Source organism: Typopeltis vanoorti, chromosome 24, assembly GCF_054136105.1.
Source record: "Typopeltis vanoorti isolate ZY-2024b chromosome 24, IOZ_Tvanoo_1.0, whole genome shotgun sequence".
NCBI lineage: Eukaryota > Metazoa > Arthropoda > Arachnida > Uropygi > Thelyphonidae > Typopeltis > Typopeltis vanoorti.
The window spans coordinates 35918753-35937788 of record NC_143572.1 but is presented as its reverse complement, the minus strand read 5'-3'; the positions used below and the strand labels follow the sequence as shown (position 1 = coordinate 35937788).

Here is a 19036-nt window from a genome sequence, read left to right as displayed (position 1 = left end):
TTCGAACAAAATCATCTTCAGCAATGAGGCTCATTTTCATCTTGATGGCTTCGTTAATCGACAAAATGTCGCATTTGGGTTCAGAAAATCCACGAGTGATTGTTGAGAAACAAATGCATCCACAACGTGTCACTGTTTGGCGTGGATTTTGGGCTGGAGGCATCATCAGTCCATTCTTCTTCGAAAATGCGGCTGGTAAGGCAATAATAATTAATGGTGCTCGCTATATTGCTCGCCAAATTGCAAGATATGGATGTGGACGACATGTGGTTTCAACAAGACGGTGCCACATGCCATACAGCCCGAGAAACAATTCAATTACTGCATGAGTTTTCCTGGTCGTGTAATTTCCCATTTTGGTGATCAGAATTGGCCGCCCAGATCATGTGACTTAATGCGTTGGACTTTTTTCTTTGGGGTTTTTTGAAGTCTAAGGTTTATGCCAACAAGCCCATGACCACCCACGCCTTGAAGGAGGAAATTGAGCGGCGTATCAGCCACATTTATGCAAAACGGTCATGGAAAATTTTGACAAAAGAGCGCGTATGTGCCAGCAAAGCTGTGGAGGCCATTTACCCGATATGCTATTCCATGCATAACCCTATACTGTATACTTTATGAATCATTAAGAAATTACAATTTTTAATTAAAAACCTGTGTTTTCTATCAAAATTACTTCTTGCATGAATTTTGGGACACCCTGTATATTGCCAGTCTAGTGATTTGGCTTATTTCTCTCTCTCTCTCACTTATTACATATAAATTCATTCAGCTGGCTCCCCGCCATTCCAGCTTTGCTTGTTCTGTTGTCTATTTCCTTATTTAATTTGCCATCTTTACTAAAAACCATGTCTAAATAGCTGAAATATTTTACTTGTTCTATAGGTTCTCCATTGAGAATGCAGATGAAGTTTTCTATTTTCCTGACTGCTTTCATAGTTTGGTCTTTTTATTGCTAATTCTCATTCCAAATTTGTTACAGCTGTTGTCCAATTCAGTTAGAGAATCCTGGAGATTAGCATTGGATGTATTTAGGAGTACATCATCTGCATGAAGCAAAGAGCTAAGTTTGATATTTCCAATTATAATATCAGGTTTACCGCTTTCTTTCATAATGCAATCCATATAGATAATGAATAAGAGGGAAAATAATGTACATCCTTGCTTAACCCCTAATTTTACATCAGATCATCTGCCTGTATTTCATTCAATTCTAAATGCTAACTTTAAAATATAATGTTTCATTTACCTCATATAACTGTAGTGTTTTAAAAAGCATTTCTCTGGATACATGTGATATGACTTTTCCAGATGTCATCGTCATCATCAGATTCCTGATACATACTCTTGGGGAAGGGGTGTACAGGATATTATGATAGTTCTTACAAGAAAGAGTTATGCCATTACTAAATTTCAATCAACAATTTTTCTCCAAATTAATCTTTTATCTGTTAAGACTCCAACATTATTATATCTTATATTTATATCTTTTAAAGCACTTTTTAGCATATCAATCCACCTACATCTTGGCCTTCTTCTGGATCTTTTACTTGCCAAACTGCCAAATAACGCTTGTTTTGCTAATCTTTATTTTCCTATTCTGTTTAAGTGACCATGCCATCCGAGATTAGCTCTGCTAACACATTCCTGAATGTTACCAAGTTCTTTTCTAATATCCTAATTTTAAAGACTATACTGCTATTGATGCCATCTGTTCTTTCTCAGAACTCTCATGTCTGTGGCCCCCAGTCCTTCATCAAGTGATTTATTTCTAACTCAGCTTTTAGATCCATAAGTTGAGACTGATTTGAACACTGTCTTGTATACAGCTAATTTAGTGTTTTCAATAATTTCTTTCTTATTCCATATAAATTTATTCAGCTGACTTCCTACCATACCAGCTTTACTAATTCCGTTGTCTAGGTCCATATTTAATTTGCCATCTTCACTAAAAATTGTGCCTAAATAGCTGAAATAGCTTACTTGTTCTATAGGTTCTCCGTTTCTTCCTGTTTTTGTTGTCTTTGTCTTTTTCTTGCAGATTTTAATAACAAATTTATTACAACAGTTAGGGAGTCTTGCGATTTTGTACTAGATTTATTTAGAAGTATAGCATCAACTGCATAAAGTAAAGAGCTAAGATTAACATCACAAAATTTGATATCAGATTTAATACCATTTTCTTTCATAATGTGATCCATACAGATAATGAATAACAGTGGAGATAATCTACACCCTTGTCGCACACCTGATTTAACATGAAACCATCTTTTTGTATCTCCTTCAGTTCTAACTGTTGACGTACAGCTCAAATATATAATGTCTCATGTATTGATATTATGTCCCATTTACACCATATCACTGTAGTGTTTTGAAGAGCTTTCCTCTTGGCACCTTGACATGTGTCTTTTCTGGATCTACTAAACTTAAATACAAATCCTTGTTATATTCCTAAGATTTCTTAACTTAGGAATTTGCCTTAAAGTGAAAAGCTGATCCTGATAACCATTATTTGGCCTGAATCCAGCTTGTTCTTCACCAAGCTTTCCTTCCACAATTTTTCTTATGCGTTACCAGGAACACTCATTAGGGAACTGCTGCTGTAATTCACATATTCAGTTTTATTCCTTTTTTATAGATGGGTATTATGAGAGCGCTGCTCCAATCATTTGGAATTCGACCCTCTGACCAGGCCTTCCAAATTATGCAATGCAGCCAATGTAAAATTTTTATACCTCATATTTCAGCATTTCTGGTTGAATGTCCTACTCCAGCTGCCTTTCCATATGTTAGGTTTTTGATAGCTTTCTCCACTTCAATTATTGATATGTGTTACTGATTGCATTCCTGTTGAGTGTTTCTACCATTATGCTGAGACTGCTTGTTTAATTTAGTAATTTTTCAAAGTAATTTCTCCAGACATCTAGAATAACTTACTTAAATAAAGAGCCAATAGGCTTCATTTCGGCGATGTAACATTATTTAAATTAAGGGGATATTAAATCCGACATTGTTTCAAAACTGAATAAGAGGCTCAAAGATAGGAATCGAAGAGTTTCATGGTGAATGTAGTGAACTATAGAAGTGTCGGCGGATGCTGGCATGGGCCGGGGCACGTAGTGCAGACTGGGGCAGCTTGTGGAGATGGTGGGTGGGGCTCTGATCACTGTTCTTAGTGTTTCCTATAATGTAAAGGCACATCTCCTAGGAGATGTATGATGTTATACATTATGGTTTTGAAATTCTTCGGTTTTGAAAACAATGTGGGATTTCATATCCCCTTAATTTAAATAATGTTACATTGCCGAAATGAAGCCTATTGGTTCTTTATTTAAGTAATTTAATGGGTGCACCTGTTTGACAACTTGTATAGCAGAGTATATAAGTTCTTTTCGCTATACCCCCAGTATTAATTTGGTCTACCTACTCACTGATGAGACCTCAATAAAGGTCGAAACTGGTCTGGGTAGTGACCTTCCACCATAATGTATAACATCATACATCTCCTAGGAGATGTGTTTTTGCATTATGGGAAATGCTAAGAGTGGTGATCAGAGCTTTGCCCACCTTTGCTGCGAGTTACCCTGGTTTGTGCTGCATGCTTTGGCTTGCGTTAGTGTCCGCCGGTGCTTTTGTAGTTTGCTGTATTTGGCATGAAACTCTTTGATTCTGATCTTTGAGTTTCTTGTTCGGTTTTGAAACAATGTGGGATTTAATATCCCCTTAATTTAAATAATCTAGAATAACTTTATCTTCAGTTTTCATGTCACCCTTATTTCTGGTTCCTTTTACAGTACTCTTTCCTCCATTTCTAAGCTTTTTCAATAGCTGCCAGAATATTTTGCCACTTGTCTGATATTTATTTTCTAGTCTTACCAAAGTCTTCCCATGACTTTTGTTTAGCTAGTTTTACACAGTGCTTTGATTTCTTACATTTTTTTTTTTTTCCCTATATTCTCTAAAAGGAGAAACTGACTTACTTGGCAGGAACTTTTGATGTGCATTCTTCTTTTCTTTAACTTCTTGAGTCCACTATGGAGTTCTTACAGAAAAACCTCACCACATGCCTTTCTGGCTGAATCAATGTTTTGTTCAAGGTTTCTGAATCTACAAGGTTTGATTCTTGTTTTAAAACTATCAGTTTTTCTTTAACAATGTTTGTGTATTTGAGTCTACATCTGATAAATGTTTAACTTTAATTTGTTTCAAAACTTTCTTACACACCCTTATTTTCAATATGAAGTTCAATTTTATCCTGCTCAAAACTAAATAGTGGTCACTTCCTATTCCAGATCCTCTGTATACTTTTGTGTCTTGAACCAGTGGGATAACATCGCTATCAAAAATAACATAGTCAATGAGATTTTTCTTATTTTTTGCATCTTCTCTCCATGTGAATTTGTGTACATTTTTATGTTGGAACATAGTGTTAGCAATAATTAGTCCATGTCCTGGACAGAAATCCATTAAGTACTTACCATTACTATTATCTTTGCTCTTTTCCCCAAATTTTTCCAAAACATTTCTGTATGTCTGGTAATCATTTCCTACTCTGCTGTTTAGATCTCCAACAAGAACCAACTTTTCCTTTTTCATTGTGTTAGCTTCCTTCTCCAATGCCTCGAAAAATTCCTTCATCTCTTCTTGAATAGAACTTTCTATGGGATCATAGGCACAAATAGGTCTCATTCTTTCAGTTCCCCATTCTGATATTTGCCCACATCACATCATTCTACTTGATATTCTCTGCCGTTCAAGAAGATTATCCACATATTTAGTGTTGAATACTTTAGCTACTCCTTCTTTTCCCTGATTGTTATTGCCTGAATATAACATTTTGTACTTATGGCTTAGAAAGATCTCACCTGTTTGTCCTTTTTTTTGTTTTAGTCACACCTGGTTCTTATCCAGTTTTTCTGCTAGTTCCATTTCTTTTCCATTGATGCATCTTATGTTGAGAGTACTACAGGATCTGTTCCAGTAGCTGACTTTTGTCCTGGTTTCCTGATGAAAACAACAGGGTCCTTGTTTAACCAGGTGACAACCCAGCCTGTATTAAAATCTCTCATGTTGTACCATTAATTTGCATTGTGGTTAAAAGCCAATAACAATACAATTTGGTCAGCTAATCCCAAATTGTCAGCCTATCCTTGTTCGTTCAGTATCCAGGCGTATACCTAACAGGGTGCACCATGAGAGGATGGAACATTAGGTCAGAAGCCCGAATTGGTTCTCTTCATTCCTTAAAAGGCATGGAGGTCTGCTCACAGTTCTGCAGTTTTGACATTTAAGCACCCCTTTTCCAGATGTACAGAACTCAAATACAGAGCCTTGTTATATTCCCATGATTTCTCAACTATTTGTTGCAAACAGAAAATATGATCATCAAAACCTCTTATCTGGCCTGAACTTAGCTTGTTCTCCAAGTTTCACTTCCACAATTTTTTTAGTCTCTTCTCAAGCATGCTTGCATAAATCTTACCTGGAACATTTAGTAGGGAAATTCCTCTGTAATTCTCACATTGTTTTATTCTCATTTTTGTAGATTTGTCCAATCATTTGGAATTCAGTCATCTGAATTATGCAGTGTAACGACCACAAAACTTATATGCAGTGATGGGCTATAAGGGGCTCGCCCCAGCCCTTTGTTACATTTTTCTCAAATTTGAAAGCCCCTTGTTCTTGTTTACTTTTTTATTTTTTCAAAAAGAAAAAAAAAAACCATAATTTTTTGAAATATATTAAGCGAAAAACTCATACGGTAACCTAACAAACTGATTTTATTAAATAAAATATTATAGTTACTGTTACTACCATTTTACAAATAAGAATTCACTTTTGGTAATTGCACATAAATAAATAGGACTATAAAATATGCCTCTTGTTTGGTACCGTTGATTATCACTTGAAGTATAAAAACAAAAGAGAAATATAACTTACTTCAATATTATTGTGTTTAGATAATATTTATTGTTTATAGATTGTTTGTCGGGGTGCTTAAGGGTCAAAGCTGTATAACTGAGAGGAGACCTCCACATAGCCTTTAAAGGAATGCGGAGAACCGACCAGGGCTTCTGACATAATGTCCAATTCTCACCTTCTCGTGGTGCACCCTGTTGGGTATCTACTTGAATACTGAACGAACGAGGATGGGCTGGCAATTTGGGATTTAGCCGACCAAATTGTATTCTTATTGGTTAAACCAAAAAAAATATTTCAAGTATGGATATGTACTCTTGTTTGCATTCCTCTTGAATATTAACTACTGCTGTTTTCTTGCAGCTTGTTTCATTTAAGTCTTTCACAGTAATTACTCCAGACCTCCAGAGTATCCCTATTTTCAGTTTTCATGTTACCTTTATCATCAGTGATTCCTTTTACAATCTTTCCTCCATTTCTAAGCTTTTTTCAGAAACTTAGAAATGGAAAACATTTCACCATCTTCCTGATATTTGTCTTCTATATTCTTACTGTTTAGTTTTTGTTTAGCTTAGTTATCTTATATTTTCTCTGTATTCGTTTAGGACGTTGCTAGGAGCTTTTACACCCTCTGTCCAAAAAGAAACTGAACTTTTGATAGAAAATATAAAACACAAGCCAATTATAATTATTCAAATCATTTATTTCAATCGATATACTCTCCCTCAGCTTCGATACAGCGTTTGACATGGTCAATTAATTCATTAAATTAGTTTTTTATATCAGTGTTTGGGATACCGTTGAGGATCGTGGTTACTACCGCTTGAATGTTTTCAGTGGTATCATATTGTTTTCCTTTCATCGACAAATGAAATCAGGGAAGAGAAAGAAGTCACAAGGCGCTAAATCAGGTGAACACAGCAAGTAATCCAACATACAAACTTGGTTTTTGCTCAAAAACTGTCTTACAATGTTCGAACGATGAGATGGTGCATTATCATGCAAAAGTGACCAGCTGCCTACAATACGATATTCATGCCATACACGACAAATTCACGTTATCAATCGCTTCAAAACTTCGAAATAAAACTCACCATTGACTGTTTGGCCAGGTGGAATGAATTCTTTGTGGATAATAATGTCCTTGGAATCGTAGAAACAAATCAGCATTGTCTTTACATTTGACTTCTCCAATCGACTTTTTTTCGGATGCCCCCCCCTCTTCTGGTGGTCTCCACTCAGCACTCTGGCACTTTGTTTTGGGCTCATACTCAAAACACCACATTTCATCACCAGTAACGATCGTTCCAAGGAAGTTTGAGTTCTTATGAGCAGTTTTAATGAGATCCTTGCAGCGTTCAATTCGATACATTTTTTGGTCGTCTGTCAACTTGTGGGGAACAAATCGTAAATTCAATTTATGAAGGCCCAAACTCTTGGTCAAAATGTTGTGCACAGTTGATTTTGGAATCCCCAATTCATCTTCAATCAATCTCATGGAATTTCCAGTGACAAAATTTTGTGTTAACTTCGCTCAGTCTAGTTTTGGGACGGGACGGCTGTTCATCGTCCTCAAGCATCTCACGACCACTTTGAAATTGCTTATACCACTCGTAAACTTGAGTACAGAGTAAGCATCGTATGCTATTTGATGCATTTTGGTAAAACTTTTACCAAGTTTAACACAAAAGTCAATCGCAGTTCTCTGTTTGAAACTCATTTTCTGATTTGTCAAAACACAGTCACTTTTGGCACTATAACTCTGCTTCTAATGAAACAAATGTCATAAACATTTGGCACAACACTAATGAAGGTTGCCGCTTTCAACAACAAAAAGATACAACAGGTGGCGCCACTAGTTTCTTCTATTTTCGAAAAGTTTCAGTTTCTTTTTGGACAGAGGGTGTAGTATGCTTTTTTTTTTTTTCAGAACTGTTTAACTTTTTGTGTCCACCATGGTGTTATTTCACTATCCTTGTAGATAACTTACCACATGCTTCCATAGTAGAGTCAAGCACCTATCAATTAAGAGTTTGCCACTGAGATTCCAAGGTTTGCTTCTTGTTTTCGAACTGGTTCATTTTTTCTTTAATAATGTCTCTATAGTTGAGTCTGTACTTCAGCTGTAAAAGCTGTTCAACTTTAATGCTTTTTATAACTTTCATACATATTGTTCTTTTAATGCAATATCCATTTTTTCTCCTCTGAACACTCATGAATTCACTATCATCAGTAACAGTCAGTGAGGCTTTTTGTATTTCTTCTCTCCACATAAGCTTGTGCACATCTTTATGTTGGAACATAGTGTTAGTAATGACTCATCCATATCCTGAGCAGAAATCCAGCAGGTATTTGGCATTATTGTTAGCTTTAACCTTTCCCCAAATTTTCCTAAAATATTTCTATATATGCCTTGTGGGATTAATTTCTAATTCTGCTGTTTACACTTCCAACAAGGACCACTTTTTCCGTTTTCATTCTCAGCTGCATGCTCTAATAACTCGAATAATTCCTCCACTTCTTTCTTAGGAGGACCTTCTGTGGGACCAAGGCCAGATTTACACATATGCTAGATAAGCTACAGTTTAGGGGCTCACTTTACATGGGCCTGTTCCTCAGCACAGATATTCTAAAATACTCAGTAGAGGAGATTTCTTAAAAGTTGGAGCTTAGGGGCCACAACAACCTTAAATCCAGCCCTGTGTGAGACCATAGGCACAAATAAGTTTCGTTCATGTAGAAAAGCTTATGTGTTCATCGAACATGTTGACTAATTTTGACAGTAATATACCAGAACACTGAAAGATAAGTATAATCTTTAGAGGTATCTGTGGCATAATTAAAATTAATAACTTAACACATATAAAACCAACAGTAATAAGTTATTAATTTTAATTATGCCACAGCTACCTCTAAAGATTATACTTATCTTTCAGTGTTCTGGTATATTACTGTCTGTGGAAAAAAGAATTAAAGGTACAAATATTTCGTACTGAAAGTAACAGTACATCATCATCAATGTAGAACAAACAGTTAAAGGAATGGAATACCAAGTACAGAACAATTGGTGGATTACTAATGAAAATTGTTGCTGCTTGCCAGAAAATTAATATTAAGAAATTATTATTAAATAATTATTAAAAACTGTTTCATTGATGGTTGCATAAGATAAGAATCTCCCAAACTTTTGGGAGAGAGAGAGAGAGAGACAGTCATTTCAATTCAAATTTGGCCGATGTAAAAGGGCTTCGCAACTTTCTTTGAAAAGGCATTCATATTTAAACTTGCATCTGTGGAGAAGACAAGCTTTATCCCATTGGATATTATGTTTAGTTTCAGTGCTATGTTGTGCTAGACCAGACTAATGAGGTTTCATGTATTCGATATAATACTGATGTTCCTTCATTCTTTTTTCCACAGAACGGCCTGTTTGTCCAAAGTATGATAAATTGCATTCACACAGTATCTGGTAAACACCAGCTAATGAAACAGGTGCCAATTTTTCTTTTGTAGATGGCAATGAGTGAGAAATTTTGTTGATAGGAAAATATGTGGGAATAAGATGAAACTTCTTCAAAATCCTGCCAATAGGTTCTGGGATGCCTGAAGTGTACCTTCATCATCATCATCAAATTCCTGCCATGTACCCTCAAGGGGTGTACAGGATATGACAGTACTACATGAAAAAATTACATCATTACTAACTTCCTATCTACAATTTTCCTCCAAATCAGTCTGTTACTTGTCAAGACTCCAACATTATCAGATCTTATATTTCTATCGTCTAAGGCACTTTGTACCGTATCAATCCACCTATATCTTGGTCTTCCTCTGGGTCGTTTTCCTGCCAACCTGGCAGAGAACACTTGTTTCGCTAATCTTTCCTCTCCCATTCTATTTAAGTGACCATACCATCTGAGATTAGCTCTGCTAACGCATTCCTGGATGCTGACAATGTCAAGTTCTTTCCTAATATGATATTGCCATTGATGCCATCTGTTCACGCCTCTAATCTTTCTCAGGACTGTCATATCTGCGGTCTCTAGTCTTTGGTCAAGTGTTTTACTTCTGACCCAGCTCTCAGATCCATAAGTTAAAATTGGTTTGAACACAGTCTTGTATACAGCTAATTTAGTGTTCCGACTAATTTCTTTCTTATTCCATATGAATTTATTCAATTGACTTCCCACGATACCAGCTTTGCTGATTCTGTTGTCTATTTCTATATTTAGTTTACCATCTTCAGTAAAAATTGTGCCTAAGTAGCTGAAATGTTTTACTTGTTCCACAGGTTCTCCATTCACAACACAGTTGGCATTTTCAATGATTCTGCCTATTTTCATTGTCTTTGTCTTTTTATTGCTGACCTTCATACCATATCTATTACAACAGCTATTCAATTTAGTCAGAGAATCTTGCAGACTTGTAGCGGATTTATTTAGAAGTATAACATCATCCGCATAAAGCAAAGAGCTGACATTAACATCTCCAATTTGATATCAGGTTTAATACCACATTCCTTCATAATGTGATCCATATAGATAATGAATAACAGAGGGGATAATGTACATCCTTGTCTCACACCAGATTTAACATTAAACCATCTTCCTGTACTTCCTTCAATTCTAACTGCTGACTCACAACTCAAATAAAGACTAAGTATTGCTTGATATAATGCCCCATTGACACCATATAACTGCAGCGTATTGAATAGCTTCTCTCTTGGCACCTTGTCATATGCCTTTTCCAAATCGACAAAACTTAAATACAGATCTTTGTTATATTCCCATGCTTTCTCGACTATTTGTCGTAAAGTGAAGATCTGATCCTGACAGCCTCTATTTGGCCTGAATCCAGCTGGTTCTTCACCAAGCTTTTCTTCCACAATTCTTCTCAACCGTTTCTCAAGTATACTTGCATAGATCTTGCCAGGAACACTCAGTAGGGAAATACCTCTGTAATTCTCACATTCAGTTTTATTTCCCTTTTTATATATGGGTACTATGAGAGCTCTACTCCAATCATCGGGAATTTCGTCCCTCTGCCCAGGCTTTTTGAACTATGCAGTGCAGCCACTGTAAGACTCTTATACCACCTTACTTCAGCATTTCTGGTCGAATATCATCTACTCCTGCTGCCTTTCCACATTTCAAGCCTTTGATGGCTTTTTCTGAAGTGTACTTTTAATTCATTAAAGTTATTACTGTTGGTTTTATACGTTTATAATGATGTACCTTTATTTCAGTTATTAATTGAAAGATAAGTAAATAATTATTTATTGACTTATTGCTGATATTTTGCTAGTGTTATAGCCAGCATCTTCAGAGCACAAAACAGTTTGTGACAGTACGTGAGACTACAACATGGCATAATAATGGAACTAGTTTGAAAAACTGTAGCAACAACACAAAGACTCGAGTTCTAATTAGGCACCCTCTATGTAAAAAAAAAGAGAGAGAGAGAGAGAGAGAGAGAAAGCAGGTACTAGTTATGTCTTAAAATGACTTAACTAGTACCTGCTTTCTCTCTCTCTCTCTCTCTCTTTTTTTTTTTACATAGAGGACACCTAATTAGAACTTTAGTATTTGTGTTGTTGCTACAATTTTTCAAACTAGTCCCATTATTACACCATGTTGTTCTAGTCTTGCGTACTGTGACAAACTGTGTTTTGTGCTCTGAAGATGCTGGTTATTTCGCTGGTGTTAAATATCAGCAATAAGTCAAATAATAATTATTTACTTATCTTTCTGTGTTCTGATATATTACTGTCAAAATTAGTCAAAAAATAAGTTTCATTGTCCATTTCTCCTAATCTGAAGTTTACCCACATAATTCTACTTGAAATTACCTCCCAATCAATATATTTATTATTATTATTATATATTTATTATTGCCCAAATATAACATCTTATCAGGGCTGCATTTACCATAAGGTGCAAGCCAGGGCCTCACTCTCTATGGGACCACATTTTAAAACCTTCATTTGAACAAACATTTGAAAATTCGCAAAAAAAATTCTTCTATATTGTCAGTAAAGTGAAAGAACATAAAGTTGTCTTGTTCCGTTGCACTGATTTTAAGAATAAAAGACAGCAAATTTACTATTACTAAATAGATTCATTGCAAAGGCTGATCTCTGGTCATTTCAGGGTTGATTATTTTTGTACATGTGAAATTCGTTTTTATTTTGGGGAAGAGAGACAATAAACAAATTTGTGCAACAAAAAAAAAAAGGTCAAATATAATAGGACAGTAAAGGAAATTCCAAGTAACACAGTACATATAAAGACAAGTGACACAAAGGTCGCTCCACCACAGTTAATCTGTTAACGGCTCTAAAATCACTGTTCAGGAATTAACGGTGGGGGGGGGGTAATTGCATGATAAAAGGTAGAATGCCAATAAAGTTTTGATCCATTAAAAATGCTGGGGTGATCTGGCTATTTCATCTGCCTCAGCAGGTAGGGAAGTTAAGTGTCATTCGTACACACATGTAACAACTGATAGTTTAGTTACTGTCAGGGCCGGTGCGAGAGTATCTGACACCCCTAGGCAAAGAAAATTTAGGTGCCCCTATACAATGTCTCTATGCAGTAATTCGTGCGTCATTTTTTTCGATACCCAAATTCGATTAGTGTGCCTATCTTAAAAATAAATGTTACAGATATTTAAAATTTTCTGTCTATCCATTTTTATGCCTAACTATTTTAAAAAAATCACTCACGAGAATGATATAATTTAGTTACCAATTTAAAACATTTTCCAAAGTTATTTTTAATGGCATACTACACTATTTCCATGTACACTATGTATACCAAGGTTTCCCAAACTGTGTTCCGCAAGAAGTTCCTGGAATTTGTCATTTTAGTTTTCTATGCATTTTTTATGAATAAATATTTTATAGGGGAAATATTCTGAGGAGAATAATCAAGAATATGTCGAAAAGCTCGGACCCAGAACGCCTAATAACATTTTTGTATCATTAATTTTCACACCGAAACCTTTCAACATTTCGGAAAGAGAATACCGCTGTTTATGATCAGTCATAAAAATTGTCTGCAAGTGGATTATAACAATCAGAGGCGTATAATATTTTTCGTATAAGCGAAGTTTTTAAGCAGCAATGCAGAAGCTGATGAATAGAGAAGCAGTAAAATTTGCAGAAGAGTAGAAGAGGCAATAGGGCCATACCGTCGGTTGTATAAAAAAAAGAAACAAAATACCTGCCAAAGTAACTATGTTAGCTCAATTCTTTGTTAATAAGTAGAATAATAAAATTTATATTCTGAATATGTTTGTCTTTCAGCTTCATGATTTTACTTTAACTAGGCCCTGAGACATACCTTAATTCTTTTATAAAAAAAATTAAGGTTCAAAAAAGAAATTTGGGGAACGAATTATACTTTTTCCCATAGGTTATTATATTCGATTAATGCGCCTGTTTTAAAGAACGCATTAGGCGCACTAATCGAGGGATTGCTGTATATATATATATTTTGTCATATTTACACAAGCTTACACAATGCTGTAGTTATATGGTGTCAATGTGGCATTATGTCAAGCAATACTTAGTCTTTATTTGAGTTGTAAGTCAGCAGTTAGAATTGAAGGAAGTACAGGAAGATGGTTTAATGTTAAATCTGGTGTGAGACAAGGATGTACATTATCCCCTCTGTTATTCATTATCTATATGGATCACATTATGAAGGAAAGTGGTATTAAACATGATATCAAAATTGGAGATGTTAATGTCAGCTCTTTGCTTTATGCGGATGATGTTATACGTCTAAATAAATCTGCTACAAGTCTGCAAGATTCTCTGATTAAATTGAATAACTGTTGTAATAGATATGGTATGAAGGTCAGCAATAAAAAGACAAAGACAATGAAAATAGGCAGAATCATTGAAAATGTCAACTGTGTTGTGAATGGAGAACCTGTGGAACAAGTAAAACATTTCAGCTACTTAGGCACGATTTTTAGTGAAGATGGTAAATTAAATATAGAAATAGATAACAGAATCAGTAAAGCTGGTATGGTGGGAAGTCAATTGAATAAATTCATATGGAATAAGAGAGAAATTAGTCGGAACACTAAATTAGCTGTATACAAGACAGTGTTCAAACCAGTTTTAACTTATGGATCTGAGAGCTGGGTCAGAAGTAAAACACTTGACCAAAGACTAGAGACTGCAAATATGAGAGTCCTGAGAAAGATTATAGGCGTGAACAGATGGCATCAATGGCAATATCATATTAAAAACGAGGATGTTAGGAAAATACTTAACATTGTCAGCATCCAGGAATGCGTTAGCAGAGCTAATCTCAGGTGGTATGGTCACTTAAACAGAATGGGCGAAGAAAGATTAGCAAAACAAGTGTTCTCTGCCAGGTTGGCAGCAAAACAACCCAGAGGAAGACCAAGATATAGGTGGATTGATACGGTACAAAGTGCTTTAGACGATAGAAATATAAGATCTGATAATGTTGGAGTCTTGACAAGTAACAGACTGATTTGGAGGAAAATTGTAGATAGGAAATTAATAATGATGTAATTTTTTTCATGTAGTACTATCATATCCTGTACACCCCTTGAGGGTACATGGCAGGAATTTGATGATGATGATAAATAATTTTCCAATATTAAACATTTTTAAGCAGTTCTGCTGAAGTAATTTTTTGAAATTCATATATATTTAAAAGAGAAATTTTTCATCAACAGATGTAATTACAGTATCAATAATTGAAAAATAAAAATCTACCTTATATTTCTGTTTAAAATCTGTTATGAATTCATCCTCTGCTTCATACACAAATTTTTTTTTTTTTTTTTCTAAGTCTGTTTCTTGTTCATTATTAAGTTTGATGAGAAAATTTCGCGCAATGTGTTATATTCTTGAATCTGCAATTTATTTACTTATTTATTTGTATGGATTTTTCTCCCCCGTCCCTATTGGGGCGAGTTGAGTCCCCTCATGGGGGGTTAAGTATTTATGGCTGTAGATCTGTGTGTGTGTTCACTGGGACCGGTTTGCCTGCTTGCAGGATGAAAAACGCCAGATAAACTGGTGGAAAAAACCCTACTGCCCACACCCAAGACCGGCTAACTTGGCTATGGCTGAGGAAGATCCTCAAATTCCTCACGTCTTCGACAGGAATCGAACCTGGGACACTCCCTCCCCAGTCACGGTTGCGAAGCGCACAGCCACTAGGCTAACCGTGCGGACAATCTGCAATTAATAAAATGTTGCCTGCATGTTATTACAATTTGTTTCTAATTTCTGTTGTCCTTTTCCTAGTCCATAACTAGCTTTTCTAAGATAGACTTTACGATAGATTAAATTCAAGGAAGGAAAAAAATCTGTGGTGGATCTTACCAAGTCTTTTTTTATTATTATTAGTGCATGCTGCCTTGGTCAGAGGGATAGCTATTGCTGTCCCTTCCAACCCAGAGTATTACTGGAAATATAGCAACATAAGATATTCAAACACTGATTTGATTCAGTTCTGTTTGTTGATCTCTCTCTCTCAAATATGAAACTGGGATGGTCATACGAAGTGGTAATGAACCAGGCAATGTATAGAAAAACCTACTTATTGTTCTTATTAAATTTTTGTATTAAATGCTTTCTTTTGTACTGTTTTATAATGTCAAATGCTAGCCATTTTTAACACTTTTTTTTTTATTTTAAAAAGTATCTTTTATCAAATGGAAATCCTTTTAATTTGTAACTTTTATAGTAGAGCTCTGAAAGCAACTCTCATGGTGCAATACAAAACTGAACTCAATCTTACAGGTAGATGCTAGTTTTGTACTGCATCATGGGAGTCCTCTACCTTTTAGAGAATCATCCCATTATTTAAGTAATTTCTATTGGGTTACTTTGAGCCTTACAGAAAAGGAAATAGGATGGCATCCTGCCTCACTTTGAGCACTAACTATAGAATATTTTTCAAGCAGTAATGTGCTACAGACAGTTCCCAAAATGTTTGATTTCCATAACAGGAATTCTGCTCTAAGGATCAGTTATGGTATTATACCAGACTGAAAACTACTGTGTAGTTGTATGCATGTGCAAGTAATCTTTCACTATGCATAAATTACCCTCTCATTCTCATAAGTGTGTAATAAACAGTATTATATTACACTATAGTTTGTGGTAGATGAGTTTCCTGACCTGGTGTAAGACCACTCTGATTATTGCAGGTCTAAAGTTGCATGAAAGAAGTATCATATTTAGTCTCTCTAGAGCAGGTTTGCAGATTATCTAACTCTTTGCATTAATGATCTTACTTAATATTCTTTAAATTTTCAAAGCAATTTAAATATAAAATGAAACTTGTTTTTAATGCTTTAATTTAGTCATCCTAAAGAATTTAGCCCCATTCCAGAAGCATGCACCATAGTTCACAGTAACAAAATGTTTACTCCTGTATTTCTGCTGCAAGAATTATGTGTGTGAGAAATATATCTCTTCATTTTCTAACTAAATATTCTAAGTGTCAAGCTCTACAACTTTAGAAGTGATTTATTTTTATCTTTCACATTCAGAGAAGAAGCATCTTAAATCACTGAAAATTGAAAACAGATGCAGTAATCAGGTATTCCAGTTCGTCACTACATAGTTGTTACTAAATAAGTATTTTATTCCAATCTGCATAGAGAACTCCTTATAAAATGTTCTGTTAGTGTATAATACAGATTTTAAATCCTTTTCTTTTTCAGATATCCTGAAGGATCCACACCAGCAGAAATCACACAGCATAGTATGGATTCAACTTATACCTTGGAAGAAATGTTAAAGACATATTTAAAACCAGAAGACATTCTTGGAGAAATCCAGATGGCATTTGTGTGTTTTCTTGTGGGACAGGTATATGAATCTTTTGAACAATGGCAGAAACTGGTCCACATAATGTGTACAAGTGACAAGGCTCTAGAACAATATCCCACCCTTTTCTCCAATTTTATTAGGGTTTTGTACTTCCAAATAAAGGAAGTACCACAAGACTTTTTTATTGACATTGTTTCTAGCAGCAACTTCTTGACATCAACTCTACAAATATTTTTCTCAAATTTGGAGAATAGTAATGCTGACAGAACCTTGAAAGAACGTGCATTAAGATTTAAACAAAGTTTAACAAAGAAATTCAAATGGGATTTTGATAATGGTCCAGATGATGAACAACCTGTTATTGTTGACCTTCCTGATGGTATAAACATTAAACTTGAATTGCTATGATTTCATGTAAATACAATGTATGTTTAGTGACTGAAACTGCTTTATGGAGAATAAATTTACCAGAATAGTAGTGAACTTAATATTTCTTCTATCTTTCAGTGCTGCTAGGTACTTGACCTAACAAAAAGTCTAGTCCTTGCTGTCCATTCTTACACAACTTCTGTGGAGGATCCTTTCTCTCCTCCTCCAGTTATATACTAAAAGATTTTTTAAGCCCATCCCAAAGAAAGGAGATTAAAAAAAAGTTAGCCATCAACAGTCAACTCCCACTTGGAAGTCCACCACTTAATCACTGACCACCATATGTATTCTCACACTTTTGAACCACAAATCTTTTCAGAATCACCCATGAGTGCACAAGCTATGGACAAGTTTGGTGAAACCTGTGCGACCACACTAGACTGGACAAGTCTGTCACAAAAGCTTGCTTATCAAATTGCCATTCTATAGTCTACCATACAGGGTGTTCGGGATAAATTTGACAGTTTCGTAAGGAAAAAGAAAATCTTCTTTGTATCTATTAAATTTAATGAATTGACAAAAAAACATTACAGGCAGAGTTAATTACAATACTATCAACAAGATTTACTCAAAATAACCACCATTAGCATCGATCACAGCTTCAATTCTGCTTCGGAACCTCGAACAAGCTGATGCTACAGTCTCCCTGGGAAGGGCCGCAAAAACTGTTTTAATTTTATCCATTAACTGGGCTTTTGTATTACTGGAAGTGCGATTGGTGTCTTTTTCAACTGCGCCCCATACAAAATAATCCATGGGGTTAAGGTCTGGGAAGTTTGGAGGCCAAACATTTGGACTGGTGAAGTCGTAGAAATTTTCAGACAACCATTTTTGACTTTTCCCAGAGGTGTGGCAAGGGGCCGAATCCTGCTGCCATACATACGGCCTACCATTGGCTACCCTTGTTATCCAGGGCTTGACTACAGTTAGCAACTCCACGAACAAAGCCCGAATTCCAATGCCAGGGTTCTTCAACACCTGTTCCTGCAGATTTGCGAGGAATTCTGCTGTACGAACGCAATCAGATCGTCTGCTAGGGATCTTTCTTCTTGCTACATCCTCGTAGTCACCATTGCAAGTCTCTAGTTCATGCCTGATTGTTTTTACTGTATTCAGGGAGCATTGGGCAGCAGTCGTAATATCCTTATTTTGATGGCGGGCACGAATCATCATGATACAAGTTATTCTCTTCCATGATTCAGGTGGGTTCCAGCTATCCATCCTTTCTGACATCTTGTATATGAATGAAGAAGGGTCCAAACTTTTAAATGAAGAGAAGTGTGTGTTAATACATGTAACTTACGGAAAAATATAATTAATTATAAATATGTCAAATTTATCCCGAACACCCTGTATATACCCTTTGCAACTGGATTGCCCATTTCCTCTCTAACCATTTGTTACACATCATGGTAGATGGCTTCCTCTTTTCAGGTTTCATTTCCCCACCCATGTTGAAGTATCAGAATCTCTCCAATGATCTCATAAATCCCAGGGCTTTTATGGTTTTTCAAATTTTTTTACTGCCCTTACAACTTCATTCCTCAGTATATCTGTTTCTCCCTCTGTGCTTGATGTGATATTTCCCTCAATTAACCTCTTTTAGACCTCATCATCTCACTGTGTCATATATAGCTCCAAGCAGTATCTTGTCCATCTGTTTCTCCTGTGCTCATCAAGTTCAAAAAGATTTCACCTTTTTTGTCTTTTATGGTTCTCTGCTTTGGGCTTCATTTCTTGTTGATGTTTCTAATCATTCTTGTATACTTCTCTGTTCACAATAGCATTTCTTGATATCCTCACACTGTTCCTCCAGCCATTTTGATTTGTCTTTTCTAACTGCCTTCTTCATTT

At 35.5% G+C, this 19036-nt stretch overlaps 1 protein-coding gene across 1 annotated transcript in view; it reads left to right on the top strand.

Moving 5' to 3' along the window:
- LOC150093105 (protein AAR2 homolog) overlaps positions 1-17231 on the top strand; it is a 46711-nt gene extending 29480 nt beyond the window's left edge. Inside the window, exon 4 of the mRNA XM_090413648.1 lies at positions 16645-17231. Within this exon, the coding sequence (XP_090269774.1) occupies positions 16645-17161 (517 nt within the window). The 3' untranslated portion in view covers positions 17162-17231. The remainder of the gene's footprint in view (positions 1-16644) is intronic.
- The last annotated feature ends 1805 nt before the right edge of the window (positions 17232-19036 follow it).